The sequence below is a fragment of the Xenopus laevis genome, chromosome 6L (genome assembly GCF_017654675.1).
Source record: "Xenopus laevis strain J_2021 chromosome 6L, Xenopus_laevis_v10.1, whole genome shotgun sequence".
Taxonomy (NCBI): Eukaryota; Metazoa; Chordata; class Amphibia; order Anura; family Pipidae; genus Xenopus; species Xenopus laevis.
The window spans coordinates 36,130-57,500 of record NC_054381.1 but is presented as its reverse complement, the minus strand read 5'-3'; the positions used below and the strand labels follow the sequence as shown (position 1 = coordinate 57,500).

General features: G+C 40.1%; 1 protein-coding gene and 1 long non-coding RNA gene across 2 annotated transcripts; both read right to left on the bottom strand.

The window, feature by feature from the left end:
• Positions 1-3,075: 3,075 nt before the first annotated feature.
• LOC108704650 (tyrosinase) lies at positions 3,076-9,279 on the bottom strand. Its single transcript, XM_041565683.1, has 5 exons — positions 9,012-9,279; positions 7,413-8,230; positions 5,883-6,093; positions 5,534-5,675; positions 3,076-3,736 (listed from the first exon to the last, which is right to left on the bottom strand). The coding sequence occupies exons 2-5, from the start codon at positions 8,205-8,207 to the stop codon at positions 3,556-3,558; spliced, it is 1,329 nt and encodes a 442-aa protein (XP_041421617.1). The 5' UTR covers positions 8,208-8,230; positions 9,012-9,279; the 3' UTR covers positions 3,076-3,555.
• Positions 9,280-18,520: 9,241 nt separating this feature from the next.
• LOC108704653 lies at positions 18,521-19,401 on the bottom strand. Its single transcript, XR_001933645.2, has 2 exons — positions 19,057-19,401; positions 18,521-18,895 (listed from the first exon to the last, which is right to left on the bottom strand). It is a non-coding gene; the product is annotated as an uncharacterized LOC108704653 (long non-coding RNA).
• Positions 19,402-21,371: the final 1,970 nt, after the last annotated feature.

Sequence of the window (21,371 nt, the reverse complement as noted above, 5' to 3'; positions counted from 1 at the left end):
ATGATAGAATCAAATTATAATTATAGATTGACCATGGCTATTCGATATAGATGTCTTAGATTATATATATATATATATATATATATACGGTTATATCAGATGAACAAAATAACAAGTACCTTTTTAAATGAAAAATTAATTAAATGTAGAAGTGTCTCAAAACCACATTATCACCATAGTACATTCAAAGCAACAAAGTAAATCAAAAAGGAGAAGAAAAAAAACAGGAAAGGAAAGGGAAAACAAATGAGGACCCAGAGATCTGGAAATCAACCCTGAATACATTTGCCATATACTAGGCTACTGTCACTGCAATTTCAGTTGCCTCCAGGCATACTTATTTGTTTATAAAGGCCAGAAAATTTAAATGAGTCACCAATGCTGCTATTCCTCCTATAACAAAACGGGACGAGAAGGCACCAGTTGGCCTATAGTTGGGTCCTTTAATAATATATTCCAATGTTTGTGAATTAGGGAGCGGATTTCTTTATCATTGGTGTTAAACATCAAAATGAATCTCGTCTCACCCTGCTCCTTTGGTGAGGAAGCACTACGTTTCTGAAATTTATAAAGTAAATCTTCCCTATTAAGGGACAAAGCTTGTTGGTATGCCCTACGGAGGCACCGTGTTTTGTATCCCCTTGATTTAAATCTCTGATATAGTTGGTAGGCCTCACGTTTAAAATCCTCGTCTGTAGAGCAAATTCTCCTCAGTCTTAGGTATTGTCCCTTGGGGATGCCCTTCTTGAAGGGTGCATTGATTGGACATGAAGGAGGCTATTTCCAGCTGTTTTTTTTATGATGGAAATAAAAGTAGACAATCGGGGTCAGGTGTCTACCAATCTCTATGTCCAAGAATTCCAATCTGGTGCTGTGGTAATTTTACGTTAGAGTTAAGTTGAATCTATTTGCATTAAGTTTTGCCACAAATTCCTGCAGTAATTGTTTGGGGGCCCTGCCATATTAACATGATGTCATTGATGTATCTGTGCCATCGTAAAACATGGCCCAGATACATTTCATACTCCTCAGCCGAGAAGACATAATGTTCCCATTCTCCCAAATACAAATTCGCGTAGCTAGGGGCGCATTTAGCACCCATGGCCACGCCTTCATGTTGTAAATAGTAAATACCATTGAAAAGAAAAACATTATGATGCAATACAAAATGTAATGCTTGCAAAATGAAATTGTGTTGCTCAGTAATTGGTTTATGTATACGTTCAAAAATAGATTGTATGGCCTTTAGGCCCAGAGAGTGTGGTATACTCATATACAGTGCTTCCACGTTCCAAGCCTACCAGAATGCAGTCCGAGTCCAGAGCTAACCCATTGATTTCCCTCAATAAATGAGAGGTGTCTAGTATAAAGGAGTCTAGCTGTGACACCAGAGGTTGTAACACCATCGATGAATCCACTAATGGGTTCCGTGAGTGAGCCACAACCAGACACTAGGTCTCCCTGGAGGTTCACTGAGGGATTTGTGAACCTCCTTGATTAGAGAAAAGTGATCAAGTGATTTAGAGGGCACAAAAGTGAGCCCCTTTTGTAATAACCCAGTGACAATCGGAGTGAAAGTGAAGCTAGAAAGATTTATTATTTGTAAATCATCATCGTGTGAAGGTGAAACTGCATTCCCTGTGACATTCACAGGTTCAGTGACTGTAAAAAACTCGTGCCCACTGGTGACTGAGCATCTTGGGAAAGGTTAAACAGGAATGGAGCTTTAACACTCTTCTCCTGAGCAACCTGTGAGGTGACCTGTTCCTTATGAAATACTGTGTTGAATTTACGCTTTTTGCGATCCTGAGTGAGTTTCGCAATCTGAATTCGCCTTGGTGCTTCTATTCTGATGCCTCCTCTGAAAACCCTTTGTGCCCCCATTCCGATCTTGTGCAAGGATGCTTCAAATTGGATAGAAAGTTATTAATGCTATTGTGGGGTTATCATTTGCTATATAGAGAGCATAAGATTATGCGCAGAAGGGCTGTGTGGCAAATATGATTACATTGCTGCGGTATGTCCACTGGAGTCATGTGACACTATCATTATAATGACGTCATATCCGGATTGCCGGTCTCTTGACAAAGCCACGGTTGGTGGCGAAACAGCTGTCGAGGTAGAGCCAGTGTGGGAACAACTGGAATCTCTCTCCCCCCTCTCTTGAGGACTGTGTGCATATTGGAGCAAGTGGACGCGATGTGCAATTTGGACGTAAGATAATTTAATATTTATATGTATTTTAATTTATATTGCATTGGGCTTAACCCACAAGAAAATGAGACAATCATAGTTAGGAGGTTGCAATTGCTCATTGCACTTTGAGATAATGAGCAGCTCATTATACTGTATTATATATTTGTTCCAATTGTGCTCGTAGGGATAAGGAAATAGAATGTGACTCTAGATTCAATGTTTATACTGTATACAGTATATGTAGCTTTAATTTCCTAAACAATGTGTAAGTACAAAAACTAGAGGAGGGAGTTGTGTACTGGGCAGTTGTCAGGGGCTCATTCATTAAAGAGATGCAACCAGCAAACTGGCGCACACTGCTAATATTGATGAGCATAAGTAGGTTGTAGGTACATGCACTTGTATAGGAAAAATTCTGCAACAACTTTGTGTCTAGCTGTTTGCCTGGATATGATAAAATCATATGATAAAACACCCAATAGAAAACTCCTGAGAGCGTGTGGTACTTGCCAGTTGTGTGTGTAGTTACAGATGCATATACAGTATATGCATGTATATATACATGTTTGCAGATTTATTTATGTGCTGATGGCTGAAAAAAACTTTAATGTTCTGTTTTTAATGATTAGCACTTAATAAATCTGGAGAACGCCCCCTGCTCATAGGTAGTGAAGATGATTCCACATTGAGATAAAATGTGGGATTTGGGCACATAGGGAGACAATATGGTTGCAACCTGCAACCACAAAATTGTGGCTCATAAGATCAGAACATTAGTCTTGGCTGTGATTTAATGGAGGATTATGGTTTATAAGGACAATGGGTGGCTCCAAAAGCAATCTTGGGCTCAAAAGCAAAGAAAATGGTTCCAGACTGAAATTAGATAAATAATAGGTGTTTATTATATCAGAAGAAAGTTTCAGATGGACTGGTGTTTATTATATCAGAAGAAATATACCAGAAGAGGAAGGGTTAGTACCCATAAGGGCAGAAGATGGTTCCACAATAAGATCAGAGGAAGAGTTAGTGCCCATGAAAACAGAAGATGGTTCCACACTGAGATCAGAGGAAGGGTTGGTGTCCGTGGGGACAGAAGATGGTTCCACAATGAGATCTGAGGAAGAGTTAGTGCCCATGAAAACAGAAGATGGTTCCACACTGAGATTAGAGGAAGGGTTGGTGTCCATGGGGACAGAAGATGGTTCCACAATGAGATCATAGGAAGAGTTGGTGCCCATGAAAACAGAAGATGGTTTCAGGCTTAAGATCAGATGACGGACTGGAGATCATAAGAAAAAAAGACTGAGATCTGTTGGAGTAGTGGGACTCTCCAATCATAAGGGCTTGTTGCTATCCCAGTTAAAAGTTCTTAAAATAAGTATATCTATATCCAAACAGGGTGGTTTTCCAAAGGAGATCTTTGTTTCTAATGCAGGGAAAGAAAGGAGTGCAGCAGTCATTGGGGCCTTGTCCAGGTTCGTTGTTTGGAGGGTACAAACTTGGAGAAATATTGTACTTCTGGATCCATTTATCAAATATTCTGTGAAGTAAATAAGTGTAAGAACAGTGTCCCAGATTTTACTATTATTTACAACAATTTCTAATATTCTTAAATCCGTGAGCATTTATTTATCGGTTAAGCTTTTTGCCATGTGCGTGGCTTCTGAAAGGCAATTTTTTGTAGTCCATTTTGCTTCTAGATGGGTGAAGAGCTGTGAGACCTAACCCAAATCTAAAAGATATACACACATATGTGTGTATATATATATATATATATATATATATATATATATATATATATATATATATATATATATATATATATATATACACACATTTCTTTACAGCTTTTCTTCCCCACTTGAGCACTCCTACCTACGATCAGTCCAAAGAAACTGCATTAGAAAACACATTATTTTGCCCATAAGGTAAATGGCATGCTTGAAAGCAGGTATCTTAAGTATTAAACATTTCTTTTGCACTGGTGCATTTCCCAAAATTCCCTTTTCTTACACCACACCCCCCACACTGGCTATAAGAAAGTAAAGGTGCGTTGCTGATTCTCCTGCGATGGGGGAAACCATGAAACTACCAGCACATCTTAGTGTGGGAGCAACCTGTAGTAAAAGAAATAAAAGCGCAAAGTGACAAAGGATCTTTTCTAAGTGCAGTATTTAGTTGTAGTTCAACATATCACTGCATAAAAAGTGGGAGCAACTTTCAAAGAGAAAGGCCTTTCCTTGTGTTGTTATTCATTCCCAGGAAACACATGGCTCTGATACACAATGAAATACCCTAATAGTGGCACAATGGTGTATTTTCATCCTTACATTGTCACAGCCCTTAACTTGTGAAAGATTCTAATAAAGATTATTGGGCCAGGAGCTGGGTCCAACCTCTTCACTAAATCACTGTTTATATTTTCCCAATAAATTTCACTTTGTACCTTGTGTTTCAACTCTCCCCACTGTATAGATTGTAAGTTTGTGGGCAAGACCCTATAACCAAATGTATCTTGCTGTTTGTAAATGATGTACCCTTATGTACAGCGCTGTGATAAATGTGTAATAATATCAACCCAAGGAGTCACATGCAAAATGTTTTTATTTTAACCCTAAACTCCATGTCAGAAATTACTAGCGGCATCTTGTCTGTCCTGTAATCGTGTGGCTTTGCCTCGTTTCTTTAACCTGCCCCTGGACTTATTACTGGCCAAAGACATCTCTGTACTGTTCTATTTGTCACATAAGGATCTGTTCTGCTTCCACCTCAGGAATAGAGCGGTGGAGAATGTTGAAAGACTGACCTGAATTATTATATATCTAATCTGAATTTAAAAATGTCACTAGTACCAGTATTCTCACATTTTAACTACAGTAACTACAATGGATAATTACAAGCCACTAACCTGGATTCAAGTTGTCTCTTTTTAGGCCTCTCAATTGGTAGGGACTGTAACCCTAATGCCACATATGTGCTAAAACTGGCTGCCAGCATGGTCCCTCCTGTCCAGGCTCATTGTGCCAATTTGTGCAAGGAGGACTTTGCTTGACCATAGAGGCTGTACGACAATGACCAACACAAACTTGCTGCTTCCATTTAAAACCTTACAAAGCATCTTCCTTCAAACCCACAACTTTTGAAATCTATCATTGCAGCAATAAAATTGGAATGAACAGTCAATAGCTGTTCCTGAAAGGCATCTACTAGTTGCTTCATAACCTATGTGAGTCTCACACATTTCATGCCTTTTCATATCTTCCGCACATCACACAGTTCTTCCCTGTGTATAACATTGTACCTATTGTCTCTATCCGCTCTTTCTTCATCAACTTACTTGTCAATGAAGCTGTGGTGTAAAATAAAGATCGGGTCATTACTGGAGATGGGCACACGGGACATGGTTCCTCCTAAATACATATGGACCAGGTTGTGCATATTCCTCTCTAAGGTTTCCCCGTCTGATGGCCTCAGAAACCCTGAAACAGAAAAAGAATCACACAAGATAAGATGAACAATAATTCCTATTTTGTTTGCTAAGAAGACCCAGAGTAAATGGCTCCAGTGTAGAACCCTAAGCACCAGCACACATATGCCCAACTGTAGTTCAACCCATAATCGAACTTATTGACCATTTGTACTGTGTGTCTGGCCTTTAGTGAGAAATACCAAAGTATAATTTCTACCTTCTAATGCATTGCGGAAGCTTCTTCTGGCTGTCTCATTAAATGGAGGGGTGTCCAAGTCTCTCCACTGGAGTGTGTCCTCTACATCTTGGACTGAGGGGAGCCTGTTGGACACGGGGTCAGTGCCAGGCTTCCTCAGCAATGTTTCCATTTGATGTTCCTCAACCACTGGGCAATAAGCATCTGGGTAATCGTACCCACTACACATTCCCTGATGGGGAAAAGGCGAAAATCATGGTCAATGACAAACAGAAATAATAAGTAATATTTTAAGGGACGTCACATATCTCTCAATTTTGTGACATAATCAAGATGGCATGAGTGAATCAAATGTGCATGCTTCAAAATGAATCCTCCCACCCTGGACGCGTGCTCATTTAAAAAGCTTGTTCGCTAGTTGTAGTGTAAGCATGCTCACGAGCCCTGTGTACTGCGCATTCGCTGCCTTCTTATCAATCTAGTGTGCACAATCGCCGGTTTTTCTTTTCTTACTCTGCATTTTTTCCTGGAGCAACGATACAGATCTCAAGACTTCTTAAACATACAACAAACTTGAAGCAAAGACTAATACTAGAAAAGGTATGCCTCTTAAACATGATTTATTTAATGTTAGACTTTCCTTGTCCTTTAAAATTTCCAGCAACTAAAATCCCATATAAAAAAACAATGGTTTTACCCTACAGTGTCAATGTGTGTGACCCTTTTGATGTTTTTTGTGATTCAGTACATTAAATGGACCCCAGCTCTAGCCAGAAACACTTCTGAAGCCAAAACTGCCCAGTCATTCACTGCTGAGTTTCAAACGGTCTCACAAATGTCAGCAACTGTTTGCAGAGAGTGGGGCATTTATGTGGCATGAGAGGCAAACCAACCATGTGCAATATCAGGTTATAATACACAAAAGCCATGAATATCTTGTAAATTATATCCTTATAAACGGTGACTAGTGAGGTCATCAGTTATAAACGGTGAGTAGTGATGTCATTTCTGTCACATGACTCACTGAAATTTGTGTATTATAATAAATAAAGTACCCCCAGTTGTAAAATATGAGGATATTAGAAGTTACCTCGGAGTTCCATGACCTGTATAAAAACACTCGGCCTTCGGCCTCGTACTTTTATATGGTCATGAAACTCCTCGGTAACTTATAATATCCCTATATTTTACATGAGGGGGTACTTTATTCACTATATCAGCTGCAATGGAATAAAGGTCATCACCAATGGAAAGCTGAAGCTGAACCTGAATATAATCTTCTGCCCCAAAATATAATAAACCCAATAAATACCTTGATGGATGGATAAAATCTAATAGGACATGAAAACTGGCAAATATGTGCAGTGATGTTTTTATTTAGAAATCACTGATATTAAATAAATCATAGATGTCACTATAAGCAGGGGCTCAGATGCAATGGTTTCTCCACTAACTGGTTGCCATATACAGGTATCAAGTATAAGACAAAGAAACAGGCCTAGAATTGCAAAATGATACCAGTCATAAAGAAGAAAACATTTTTATACTCACCCTCCAGTTGGAGAAATGGGAATATGGGTCCAGTCTCCCTTGTACATCATTATCCCCCATAAAATCATTGGTACAGATGGAGCAATTCCTCTCTCCCCTCCAATCATAATATGGAAATGTAAAGTCTTCATCTCCAGTCAATCGCTGAATTTCTCTCTCCAAAAACATGAGTGATACACGATGCCAACCTGTAAAGACAGGGCCTTGGTGGGCAAAGTTTTTGGCTTCATTGAATGTGCTGTTCACCATGATTGGCTTCATAGAGTAGTAATGCAACCAAGCAAACACATCATAGACTGAAGCATCCACAAACCGAAATGTGTCACGGTGGTGTCTGTCTCCAGTGGTGAGCACCACAAAGTCCTTGCTTTTGGTTGTCTTAGCAAGAGCCAAGTAACTGAAGAACCTTTTCCTGTCTACCAAGGAAAGTTCCCGGATCTCTCTTCGAACCAAGGTTTTTCTTCGTTCACATCTGTCTCCAAAGTAACCATGTTTGCAATCTCCACAATCAAAGCCACCGTAGTTTCCAAAGCACTCACAGGTACTATCATAATAGTATCGTGGCCAGTCCCACCGATCATCGTTATACAGGGGAACCTGACCAGCTGCTAATGAACTAAATGCCACTCCATTACGGCACCGACCACGACCTGAGCGGAAGCCACAAGGGGTTCCATCTGTCCATCTTGGGCAGCAGTTTTTGGTCTGCAAAGCTATGTCTGTGGTGCAAACTCTTGGGAACTGGCTAATCACCCCATTGAGACAGAGGGTGAGGAAGATCCACAGGCCAATCATGGTTCCACTTTGAAAAAACAGGCCTGCGGTAAAAGAGAGAATATTAAAACAGTCTCTCATCTCTTTTATCATCTGTAATTTTACTTCACTATGCAAAACAAATATAACCATGAAAAAGCCCAAATGAAAATGAAGATTACTTTTAATAAAAGAAATATGGGAACATGTTATGAGCAGACACTGAGATGATGAATGGGAATATCTTAGATCAATAATCACCCTAAGAATGGCAGTAAAGGTGGAATGGTAATAGTTATACAAAATGTTATACAAAATGCAACTGAGCAGTATTGGACACTATATGTCTTTCACTGATTATTATTATTAATTAATTATTATTAGCTCATATGTAATGAAATCATCTCTCAGTGTCATTTGTATGTGGGTGCTCCAAACCCCTGACTGGTATGGGAATAGTTTATTTCCTAACAGTTTGTATGTCTCCAGCTCAGCATGCTCCCTTGATTTACTTCATTCAAAGCAGTGTTCTCTGCTTTCCTTCAGTCCCTCTACTGATGTCACTTCCTGTTTTATGACATCACAACTATATTTTATGGCAGTCACTTGAGGGTGATCCCTCATAAAAACGAAAACAGGAGCTGAGAACTTAGAGTTGTAGTAAGAGAAACAGAGTGTAAATGACAATTCACACATTCATGGCTCTTAATGTTGGCATGGGTCCTATGACAGTAGTGGGGCCCTATATGTATCCTGATGCACTAGACTACTAGGGTACAAAGAACTCACACAATGGCTGGTAAATTATATATGGTATATTAGTTGCCAATTAAAGCCCAAAAATACCTGTAAACTGTTGTTCCAGGATCTCTGAGTGATTGGAAGAGATGTTCTTTAGCTGGAACGGGATCTGTCGGTGGCTCTTCACTCTCCCTCTGGGATCCAAAGGTTCTATGCAGATGAGTTGGTGGATGTGTCTCTACTTCTTCTCTAGATCACTTTGGTTGGTGTCTTTGGGAACTTGGGGCTTTTATGGAGAAGAGCTGGTGGGTGTGTCTCTTCTCATTAAGGAAGACACTTTATTGTTTGGGAGAGGAATGACCCTCTGTGAGGAAAATCCTTAATTATTTTTATTGTCACACAAAATGCTTTCTGTCACCTTCAGGGTGTCACACAGAAAGATGCTGTGGGGGTTAGTCACTCATTTGTAACAGAAACTCCAGTTTTAAGCCTCTGAAAAAGTCATCAACTTCCTCTTAAACTTTATAGTTCCCTTGTTATTAAGAGCCTGGCCTGTTGTGTATGGTCTGAGACACCGTGACACTGAACATTGTGTTTCACTCATTCCATTGTGCAAAAGTGACCCAACTCCTGTGCAATGGCTTCTCACTGACTAATGGCACCATAAAATGTGTATCTGCTGAAATGTCACACTATAAACCCAGCCACGTGCAGAGCAGCACAGGGAAGTGTGTATATATATATATATCTATATATATATATATTTATTTATACATCATATATACAGTGTATCACCCTTACCACAGAACCCCTGTCTGCTAATAACAGCTTCAGGGGTCCATAGCTAATGGTGAGCTACATAAAGTCATTATTGGGAAGGTTAAAGGCTGCACCTTTTATAGAGACCTGACATAGTTTATGGGGGCAAATGAAGAAAATACATTTATACTACAATGATGTGTGCTTCTGGGGAGAATTTTGCTCTGATGGAAAAGACGGAGCAGATCTGGGTTCCAATATCCATGTATTATTTAAGGTCCCTTAATCGAGTAAATAAGGGGATCTCCTTGTATTTCAAAGGAATTTGATGTATTATGAACATGGTGAGTGTGGGTGCTACTGGTACATACAATGCTGAGTACTATAGGCAAAGAATGATTTCATACATATATGTTCACTTGATCTATTGCATTGGATGACTATTACTGTATTATATCTCTTGATGTATTATATCAGTACCCTTTTCACTGTGAATTATTACTATGGGTAACTGGTAACAATTTGGAATATATATGCGGCTATGGATGCTTGGCCACAAGAACTTACTTATCTATTTATCTTAAGCCAGTAACTTAAAAGACTTTCTGGACTATTTACTACCGCTCTGCCATAATTATAAGTCTCTACTGCTCTACCTTGCCGTCTTCGGATTATCTAACCGTGAGTAGCTTTCGATATCTACAATTTGGGGACTGCTTACCCACTTCTCTCTTTTGCAATCACTTGGCATAACCTTAGATCATTATTGTTATCTCTGCCTTTTATTATTGGAATCTGTACTTGACACTGACTGTTTATATTATTTTTCTTTTTTTTTTGTTTGTTACAATTCTGTTACGAACTATTTTACATGCTTTTTGAAAACTAATAAAAAAAATTTGTTAAAAAAAAAAGACTTTCTGGACTAGGGTTGCCACCTTTGTGTGACTCACGATCCAGGCGGGCCATGACATCACCAGGTCAGCGATGTTGTGGGCATGGCGTGCTATGTCACATGGGTGGGGCTATGAAGTGGCGATCATCAATAGGCTGATCGTCACGTCAATCAGGGGAGATCCTGCCCGTTTTCTTTTTTTCCATTTAACTCTGTTCTATGTGGATGGGGCTGGAGGTAGGATTGAGCTTCCTTTTTACTATTCAAGTTTTTGTGTATAACACCATTAAAGTGATAGTGACACTAAAAAATAATTCTTCAAAATATTAATGTACATTAAAAGTTACCTATAGCTCATGTTGATTGTGTTTCATTGATAGGTCTGTTTTTCTAATTAATTGTTACTTGAAGTTCCTAAACTTGACTGTTTTGATAACCTGACTGTACCTTCTCAACATGTCAGTTAGAATTTCTAATGCTAAAATATGGCAGCCTCCTCGTAGAGGAACATGGGGGATAAGATGGGTAATGTAAAAGCATCTGTAGGGAATCCGTACAAAATCATTGTTCTTATTCCTGTAAGGGCAGAAGTACAGAGCCTGTGTGTGTGTGTGTGTGTGTGTGTGCTTTAAGCTGTTACCTAGCAACCAGCTATTCAGTGATCTCAGTGCAACAGGAAGTGACACAGCAGCTAGTGAGTGGCTGGCAGGAAGAGGAAGTCACAGATACTGGCAAAAGAAGAAAGCCTGGCATAGAGAGCAGCATGGTGGACAGAGAAAGAGACCAGAGAGCTGCTGGTGGGACCAGAGAGCTGGAGGAACAACCAACAGGAGATTCCTATCTGAGCATCCAAAGGGGCTGGTAGTCGCACTGTATGGCTGACTGTGCTGGACTCACCTGAAGAGAGATCTAAAGTATACAAAGAGGATTTGTGAGTATCCTGGTTAAAGAGACAGTACCCAAAAAAGGCGCTGAAGAATAAAGAGACTGTTTGTTAAAGGACTTTGCCTTTTCTTAGTTAGTTAGTGAGGCCCTATTGCCACTGGTTAGGAGTGCTGCATGTACTAGTTGCCCAGTTTTTTTATATAAACTGTTATTCAGTTTAACTAATACTGCGTGTGTGTTATTACTGTATTGCTAGTGGGGCCACCCGTAGGTACATTCCCGGATCCCACTAGATCCCCACTAGTGGCTCAGGTTTGTCCCATGTCATCAGGTAAGCAGCACACCTGGAGTGTAACACCGTCAAAGGGGTGTCGAAAGGGTTACACATCTGCAAATACTTTTATGGCAAAATTAGAGATAGTATTCAAACACAATGTTTTGATAGATGTAAAAAAGGTTTAATTTCTGGTGTCAGTATCTCTTTAAGCATGACAAAGGGCCATGCTTAGGCTGAAACATTGTCCATAAACATCCATCATGGGTTCAACTGCATCAGTGGTGCCATTGGTTTTCTCCAGTACATTTGGTGCCCCATGAGGGACCTGAAATGTTGCCTTATTTTCTTTGTATTTGGGCTAAATAAACACCTTTTTCTGAAATTTCATTTTCAGGATGTTAATAGATTTTAGCACATTTGATGTATTTCAGTGCAGGGTCTGACTGGGCAAACGAGACACTGGGAAAACACCTGGTGAGCCCTGGACCTTGTGGTCCCTCCCACCCAGCCCAGCTCCCTGAAGGTAGGCGCAGAGGTGCCGGAGCGGCTCGGTGGGTTTAACTTGAGATTCTGGTGCTGATTCTGGGCTGTTGTGGGTGATCATATGAGGGAGTGCAATAGCTGATGTTGATGTATGTTCCATATACCTGGATGTAGTTGAATTAATTGTTAATCATAATACAGAAATGCCCTGTGCTGCGTGGGAGATTCAGTGTCGGAGTCAATGTAGCAATACACTACTATACTATAATATACTATACTGTACAAATCAGCTTCCAGGTCTTGTTTCTTATTAAAGGAAAACTACACCCCCAAATGAATACTTAAGCAACAGACAGTTTATATCATATTAAGTAGCATATTAAAGAATCTTACCAAACTGGAATATATATGTAAGTAGCTCTAACTGTCACAGGTAGAGATCACCTGACCAGAAATACTGCGGCTCTAACTGTAACAGAAAGAGATCACCTGACCAGAAATACTGCAGCTCTTACTGTAACAGGAAGAGATCACCTGACCAGAAATACTGCAGCTCTAACTGTAACAGGAAGAGATCACCTGACCAGAAATACTGCAGCTCTAATTGTAGCAGGAAGAGATCCCCTGACCAGAAATACCGCAGCTCTAACTGTAACAGGGAGATATCCCCTGACCAGAAATACCGCAGCTCTAACTGTAACAGGAAGAGATCACCTGACCAGAAATACTGCAGCTCTAACTGTAACAGGAAGAGATCACCTGACCAGAAATACTGCAGTTCTAACTGTAACAGAAAGAGATCACCTGACCAGAAATACTGCAGCTCTAACTGTAACAGGAAGAGATCCCCTGACCAGAAATACTGCAGCTCTAACTGTAACAGGAAGAGATCCCCTGATCTTAAGCAACAGACAGTTTATATCATATTAAGTAGCATATTAAAGAATCTTACCAAACTGGAATATATATGTAAGTAGCTCTAACTGTAACAGGAAGAGATCACCTGACCAAAAATACTGCGGCTCTAACTGTAACAGGAAGAGATCACCTGACCTGAGATACAACAGCTCTAACTGTAACAGGAAGAGATCACCTGACCAGAAATACTACAGCTCTAACTGTAACAGGAAGAGATCACCTGACCAAAAATACTGCAGCTCTAACTGTAACAGGAAGAGATCACCTGACCAGAAATATTGCAGCTCTAACTGTAACAGGAAGAGATCACCTGACCAGAAATACTGCAGCTCTAACTGTAACAGGAAGAGATCACCTGACCAGAAATATTGCAGCTCTAACTGTCACAGAAAGAGATCACCTGACCAGAAATACTGCAACTCTAACTGTAACAGGAAGAGATCACCTGACCAGAAATACTGCAGCTCTAACTGTAACAGGAAGAGATCACCTTACCAGAAATACCGCAGCTCTAACTGTAACAGGAAGAGATCACCTGACCAGAAATACTGCAGCTCTAACTGTAACAGGAAGAGATCACCTGACCAGAAATACTGCAGTTCTAACTGTAACAGAAAGAGATCACCTGACCAGAAATACTGCAGCTCTAACTGTAACAGGAAGAGATCCCCTGACCAGAAATACTGCAGCTCTAACTGTAACAGGAAGAGATCCCCTGATCTTAAGCAACAGACAGTTTATATCATATTAAGTAGCATATTAAAGAATCTTACCAAACTGGAATATATATGTAAGTAGCTCTAACTGTAACAGGAAGAGATCACCTGACCAAAAATACTGCGGCTCTAACTGTAACAGGAAGAGATCACCTGACCTGAGATACAACAGCTCTAACTGTAACAGGAAGAGATCACCTGACCAGAAATACTACAGCTCTAACTGTAACAGGAAGAGATCACCTGACCAAAAATACTGCAGCTCTAACTGTAACAGGAAGAGATCACCTGACCAGAAATATTGCAGCTCTAACTGTAACAGGAAGAGATCACCTGACCAGAAATACTGCAGCTCTAACTGTAACAGGAAGAGATCACCTGACCAGAAATATTGCAGCTCTAACTGTCACAGAAAGAGATCACCTGACCAGAAATACTGCAACTCTAACTGTAACAGGAAGAGATCACCTGACCAGAAATACTGCAGCTCTAACTGTAACAGGAAGAGATCACCTTACCAGAAATACCGCAGCTCTAACTGTAACAGGAAGAGATCACCTGACCAGAAATACTGCAGCTCTAACTGTAACAGGAAGAGATCACCTGACCAGAAATACTGCAGTTCTAACTGTAACAGAAAGAGATCACCTGACCAGAAATACTGCAGCTCTAACTGTAACAGGAAGAGATCCCCTGACCAGAAATACTGCAGCTCTAACTGTAACAGGAAGAGATCACCTGACCAGAAATACTACAGCTCTAATTGTAACAGGAAGAGATCACATGACCAAAAATACTGCAGCTCTAACTGTAACAGAAAGAAGTGTTGAAGCGAAATACACAACTCTGTCTGTTAATTGGCTCATGTGACCTTAGAAGTATGGTTTGTTTATGTTCACAGTGAATTGTACAATCCTAGGGGGTGGCCCTTATTTTTTAAAATGACTTTACTATTTATGATTACCCAATGGCACATACTACTAGAAAAGTATATTATTATGAAAATGGTTTATTTACATGAAGCAGGGTTTTACATATGAGCTGTTTTATGCAATATCTTTTTATAAAGACCTACATTGTTTGGTGGGTATAGTATTCCCTTAAGTTAAAGCAAAACACAGGGTTGCGTGATACAGAGACTGTGGTGCCAAGACTGGCAACAGTAAGTGCCACAACCAGGGCCCCCAGAGTCAGTGTTTGTGCAGCTTTATCAGCCAATCACATGCTACACATGAACTTAGTGCTCAGGTCCAATCACATTGAACTACACTCAGATTGGCTCCTTAGCTGTCATGTTTCTCACTCAATGAGTGGAGACTTCTCCTCTTCATCTTGTAAAGTGAGTGTGATGGTGACACCACAGAGCTGAACATTATATATATATATATATATATATATATATATATATATATATATATATATATATATATATATATATATATATATATATATATATATACAATATCAAAACAGGGGGGTTGTGGGAGCACTCTAAAGGCTTTAAAGTATATATATATAAGTATAATAAATGCTATTGCATATGTACCCAAAACAGGGGTTATTTTGTTACAAAGTTATGATCATAAAATTGATAAGCCACCATACCACGTCAAGGTAAACCCCGAATGGTGGTCCCTAACTTGTTTTATATTTTATGTGCATTCTAGCATTACCTGTAATCAATGCTAAATCCTCCCCAGCCAGCAATCAGGCTTTTAAAGGAGAGATATTCCCAAAACAAACAATTTTAAAAGCATGGGATCACCACTAGTTTAAAGGGGGGGTATATGGTGCTACAACCACTGAAGCTATGCCATAGCTTCCAGCTAAATATACAATATCAAAACAGGAGGATTTAGCCCTCAGTGAAAAAACAGCGTTCAACGGACATTAATTACAGGTAATGCTAGAATGCACATAAAATATAAAACAAGTTAGGGACCGCCATTCGGGGTTTACCTTCACGTGGTATGGTGGCTTATCAATTTTATGATCATAACTTTGTAACAAAATAACCCCTGTTTTGGGTACATATACAATAGCATTTATTATACTTATATATATACTTTAAAGCCTTTAGAGTGCTCCCACAACCCCCTGTTTTGATATTGTATATATATATATATATATATATATATATATATATATATATATATATATCGCCTTATCGAGAGTGCCGACTTCATGTGGACACACACACATATATATATAATTCAGTGTATTCTGGATGAGGGGAGGGGGCTATGGGAATATTTGGGTGAGCCCCCCATGTGGAACTGGCTCTGATTCAGCACAATTCTCTTCTGCTGTGAAAGACAAATAAGTGCAGGGAATGGTGTAACCCCCAGCACAGCTCATTTACATGGAATATATTGGTTCAGAATCAGGAGGATTTTCCAGATATTTCCTCATTACACATCGGATCAGTGTTTCTGACAAGACTTTATAGACGGCAGCGCTGAAATGTGCATTAAAGTGTCAGGTATGTTTATTGGGCCCCTGGAGCATGGGCTGGGACTTTAATTAACAACAGGCTGAGACTCTTATTAACAACAGGTTGTGACTCGTTAGCACAGCAATTAAATGCTCTCATACACTCGTTACTGCTAATCCAATTTAAATGAGATTGAGAAATTCATTCTGCTCTTTCAGGCCAGAGAAGTAGAGAGGAGATACTGGAAGGAATGGCACCCCAAGAACAAGCACTTGGACCCATCTATATTGGATACATCTGCACAGACCCCTTTACAGGTTTTGTAATGTAAACTGATAAAAGAAACACATAATTGCTCAGAAATTCAGTTGGAAAGAGTTTCCTGCCCTGAAGAGCTTACAATCTTCTGGATCCTAATGAACAGGGAGCTGCCATATGCTGACAGATAGTGGGACTGGCAGGGCGGGTGCTTTGATGGTGCAACTGAATGTTCCTGGACTGGTTGTCACCACTCAGAATACGGAGATGAAATAGAATGAGACTGGGCTAATAATGGCCTTTTATAGGGACGTGATTCAGGTTCCACTTCCTCTGAGGGCACCAACCTGCTGGCACCATCACATAAATGACTTTATTCCTAAGCAGCTTATTCCCCTGCAGTGAGGATGTGCAGCTACAGCATGAGCTGATCATGTATCTAAATATCCCACACTTTTCACCCCTCAATTGTGCCATTGGGGGTAACTCTTCTACTCCTGCCCCACTGGCTGCCTTCATACCCCCATTAGTATACACTGATTAGTAACAAACCATCAATTAATAAACAGGCAGCTCCCCTTGGTTCCCCCTTACTCAACCTCCAGCCAGGTGCCCCCAAAACACCTCCATTTGTGACATTGGCATGTTAGGAGCAACACCTGGTCAGTTGACACTTATCACTTGCCCAATAATGACAAGATCCCTGCACCTATGAAAAGTACCCCAGCTCCCTTTGACCCTATTGTTGCTTGTCAGTTGAGGGCTGACAAACTATAAGCAACAATCCCTTCAGGAATGACTAAAAATAAAATATATCCACACCCCAAAACAATAGGGGCATTTATTTTATGGGTGGGGCTCAGATCAGCTCCTCCTACTTTCATATTCAGAACTGTGTTGTGGAGACAGTGTCCTGTTTTTCTGTTTGTACAAAGCTAGAATCCCACCTGGTGCCAAATACTGGGGGATGCTGAAAGGTTTTTGTTTTAAACGTTGCCTTTAAGAGACTGTATGTGCTAATAGGGGGGACTTTGGAGGAGGAGATTTGGTTGGGGGTTAAAGATAGGGAGGACCACATGTCATATGTTCAATATGGTACCAGTATTAAATGTATGTTTACAAATGCAATGAGTCTGACTGGTAAAATGTGAGAGCTGGAGGTGCTTGTGCTGTAGGAAAAACATGATGTAATTGGTGTTGCTGAAACATGTCTGAATGAGTCACATGACTGGGCAGTAAATATCAGTGGCTATACTTTGTTTCCCAGGGACAGAGGCAATAGAAAAGGAGGAGGGGTATGTCTGTATGTTAGGCAGGATTTAAAATCTAATATAAAGGAGGAGGCTATGTTAGAAAATGAGGGGGCAGAAGTCTTATGGGTGGAGCTATACAAAATTAATCGTAGGAGTTACTTTAGACCCCCTAATGTATGTGAGATAATGGGTAATTTTAATTATTATTATTATGGTACAGGTTGTTGAGGAGCCAACCAGAAAAAGTGCTATTCTGTGACCCAGAACTTATAGCAAATGTGCAAGTCATTGAACCCCTGGGTAATAGTCACCATAATGTGATCTCATTTTATGTGCAAAGACCAAATATACACTGGGGCAACAAAAACCATGAATATCAGAACAGCTAATTTTAGTGCCTTGAGGGCTGCCCTTCAGAGCATTGATCGGGGCATTATGTTTTCTGCTAAAAACACAGAACAACAATAGTTGTCAAGTTGTAAAATGATGTTAAATTTTTACTGTTATCAATTTATTTCCTAAGAAGTACATGTAGCAGCACCAAGAACCACCCTATGCGACTAATATAGAAGTAAAGACGTACTTCTATGGTACCTATGGATTGTTGGAAAACTGATTTCATTCCTGTATTTAAAATGGGATTACATTCTCAGCCTGGCATTTATAGTCCAGATAGTCCAGATAGATCAGTAATAAAGTAAATATTAAGATACCCCACCATTACTTCACACCATCATTAGAAACTAATATTTTATTTATTGTAAAATAAAACTTTATTTTACTAAATCATTTCAAATTCCGAATATATTTCAGAACTCTTTCTCTTTTGTCCTTACTCTTTCTTCCTTCTACAATAATTTGGTTTACTCCATCAAGCTCATCCTCATCAGACCAGTAAGCCAGGTATTCTTGTATTTCTTTATCAGATCTGGTCATCCAAAATCTGTACAGCTTCTCACATCTTTGAGTCCAAAAGATATACGAGGTTCTTTAAGGCAAAGCCTTCCCTTGGCTTCTCCACCAACTCAGATTCAGAAAGCCACAGTCAGCGGACAGTGTTGGTGTAGAAATGGCCATAGTTAAGATTCTGAAGTCCGTGAATATGATTTTCCTGAAAGAGCAGAAGATAATAATTACAGCAGCAGGTTAAATACAATGTAACACTTCCACTGTATCCCTTAAATAACAGAACTTCCTAGAAATACCCCAAATTAACCCAGTAATGGTTGTTACTGCCCGCGCAAGAAGGGAATGAATTCTGGGCCCACTTACACAGAAGATGAACCTTATGACTTGCTGACATTTTCATAAATAACATCACTAATGCGGAACTGCTGCCTCTTTTTCCACATCAGCTGCACACACTGATGAATAAAAACAAATTGCTCCTATGCGAAGACAGAGAAAAGGGTTTTCTATGTAAAGCAAAGCTCCATTTGCCTGTTTAGTGTTTAATATCTGCCCAAAGGAAATAAGTGCCCAACAAAATGCGGGTTTTTATATTTCAAAATACACTTGGCAGCCCAGGACTACAAAGTTTTCATTCTGGGATTTGGTAACTAAAGCAAACGCTGTGGGGCAAATTCACTAAGATTCGAAGTTGCGCCAGGCGCAACTTCGCCGCCCTTCGCCAGGCGTAGTTTCGACAGCGCTCTGCAAATTCCCTAAAATCCGAAGTTGCGCTCAGGGGTAGGGTAAGGTTGTGATGTTGCACTAGCGTTGATTCGCTATATAAAGCGAAGTTACGCTAGCGAAGGCTAATTTGCATACGGCGCTGAATTCAAATTTCAATGGAGGAATACGTATCTGCACTACAAATGCCAAGAAAACCTTCAAATCATCAAATAAAAACTTTATTTTGCCCTACACATGTGCCCACTGTCTAGGTAAGTTGCCATGAGTCAGGAAATGTAGGGGGGAAGGAGGGGAGCCCCAAAAAATTTTTAGATCTTTTTCAGCCTATCACCCATAATATAAAAAACACGCCAGCGTTTTTTGGGACTTAGAAAAAATTTTTTTTTGAAACAATCCCTATCTACTCTATTGCGCTTCGCCAGGTCTGAGGTGGTGAAGGAAGTCTAGCGTAAAAGGTAGCGTTCAGTACACTGCGCAAGTTAGTGAATTTGCGTAGTTACGTCGCTAGCGAAAATTCGTCTGGGGTAAGGGTGCGAAGTAACACTAGCGAAACTATGCCAGCGTTCGTTAGTGAATTTGCGCAGTAACGAAAATGCCAAACGCTAGCGAACTAACGCCAGCGTTCGGCGCTTCGCGTCTTAGTGAATTTGCCCCTGTGAGTCTCACTGTTTGTCTGTGTAGAACCAGCTCAGGGGCCCGATGTGGCCCTTGTGGATTGAGATGCAGCTCCATGCATGTTGCAAACATAAAAATGTGGATATTGTATTGTGCTATTGCCAACATAAAAACAAAGTATGCACAGTATGGCCTCAATGTTACCCATCACTGGCTAAAAGATCACATTATTACAAGAGGTTTATTCCTTCATATTTTCACTCTTTACTGTCATCTGATTCATTTACTTTTTCCCTCCACATAAGAGTGTGGGTATGCCCCCTAAATTCCCAGAACATTAACAGGAAAAAGTCTGGGCACAATGCTGGTCAGTGAGGAAACTAAGCACCTTCACCAGTGGCTCCACCAACACCACCAGTGAATTGAGGGGGAGGGCTGCACAAATACACCATATCTGCGGCCACTGCAATATTCCAAAAATACAACCTAATGATGTTACAGAAAGGCTTATTTCACGTGAATAAACTTGAAGGATATTGTCTTAAATGTAGCTTTTAGGCATCCACAGTAAGCTTTATGGCTGCAGTCAGATATCCCAGTGCACACAAAGGGGAGATTGCTACAATCAGAGATGGCCAGTCCAACCATCATGTGGGGTTCTGAGCAAAAGTCTCTGGATTGTGGGGCATATTTCTCAAGATTTGGGATTTGTCTCACCCCTGGGATAATTAATAAAGCTGCTCACACACCAGAAGATTTGGCACTTTGGTCCTAACAAGTGGATCTTGCCTAAATGGATCTTATCAAGCTGAGCTGGAAAAATTACTTTGTGTAAAAAAATGTTACTGAATGTTAGAAAAGCATTTATTTGTGGATTTCTTCACCTTTAATGGGGTCCCCTTACATTGAAGATAATAAAAGCATCAACAAATTCATGATCTCTGATGTGTTGCATTAGCCAGTCCAGCGCTATGAAGGTTCCTGTCCGCCCCACACCAGCGCTGGCGCAGAGAGAAACATGCGTCATTGGCACAGAGACAAACTTGCACCATTGGCACAGAGACAAACATGATATAAACATGATACAAAAAGCAGATATTCAGAATAGAGAGAAGAGTTTTATTGGCAAAGCCCTAAGGGCTCATTAGTGAAAGTGAAAAACTTGCGCAAATCACAACTTTTTTTTCTTACAAATTGCAGCATAATGACAGGGATAGAATTGCAACAGCAGTAACATTTCTGCTTAGTCAATAAGAGTGTCAATTTTGGGTGCACCAATGTGCGTATGCTAGAAACAAGTATCCCACAAATGAAATTTGTGCATCTCCGTTGCCTGT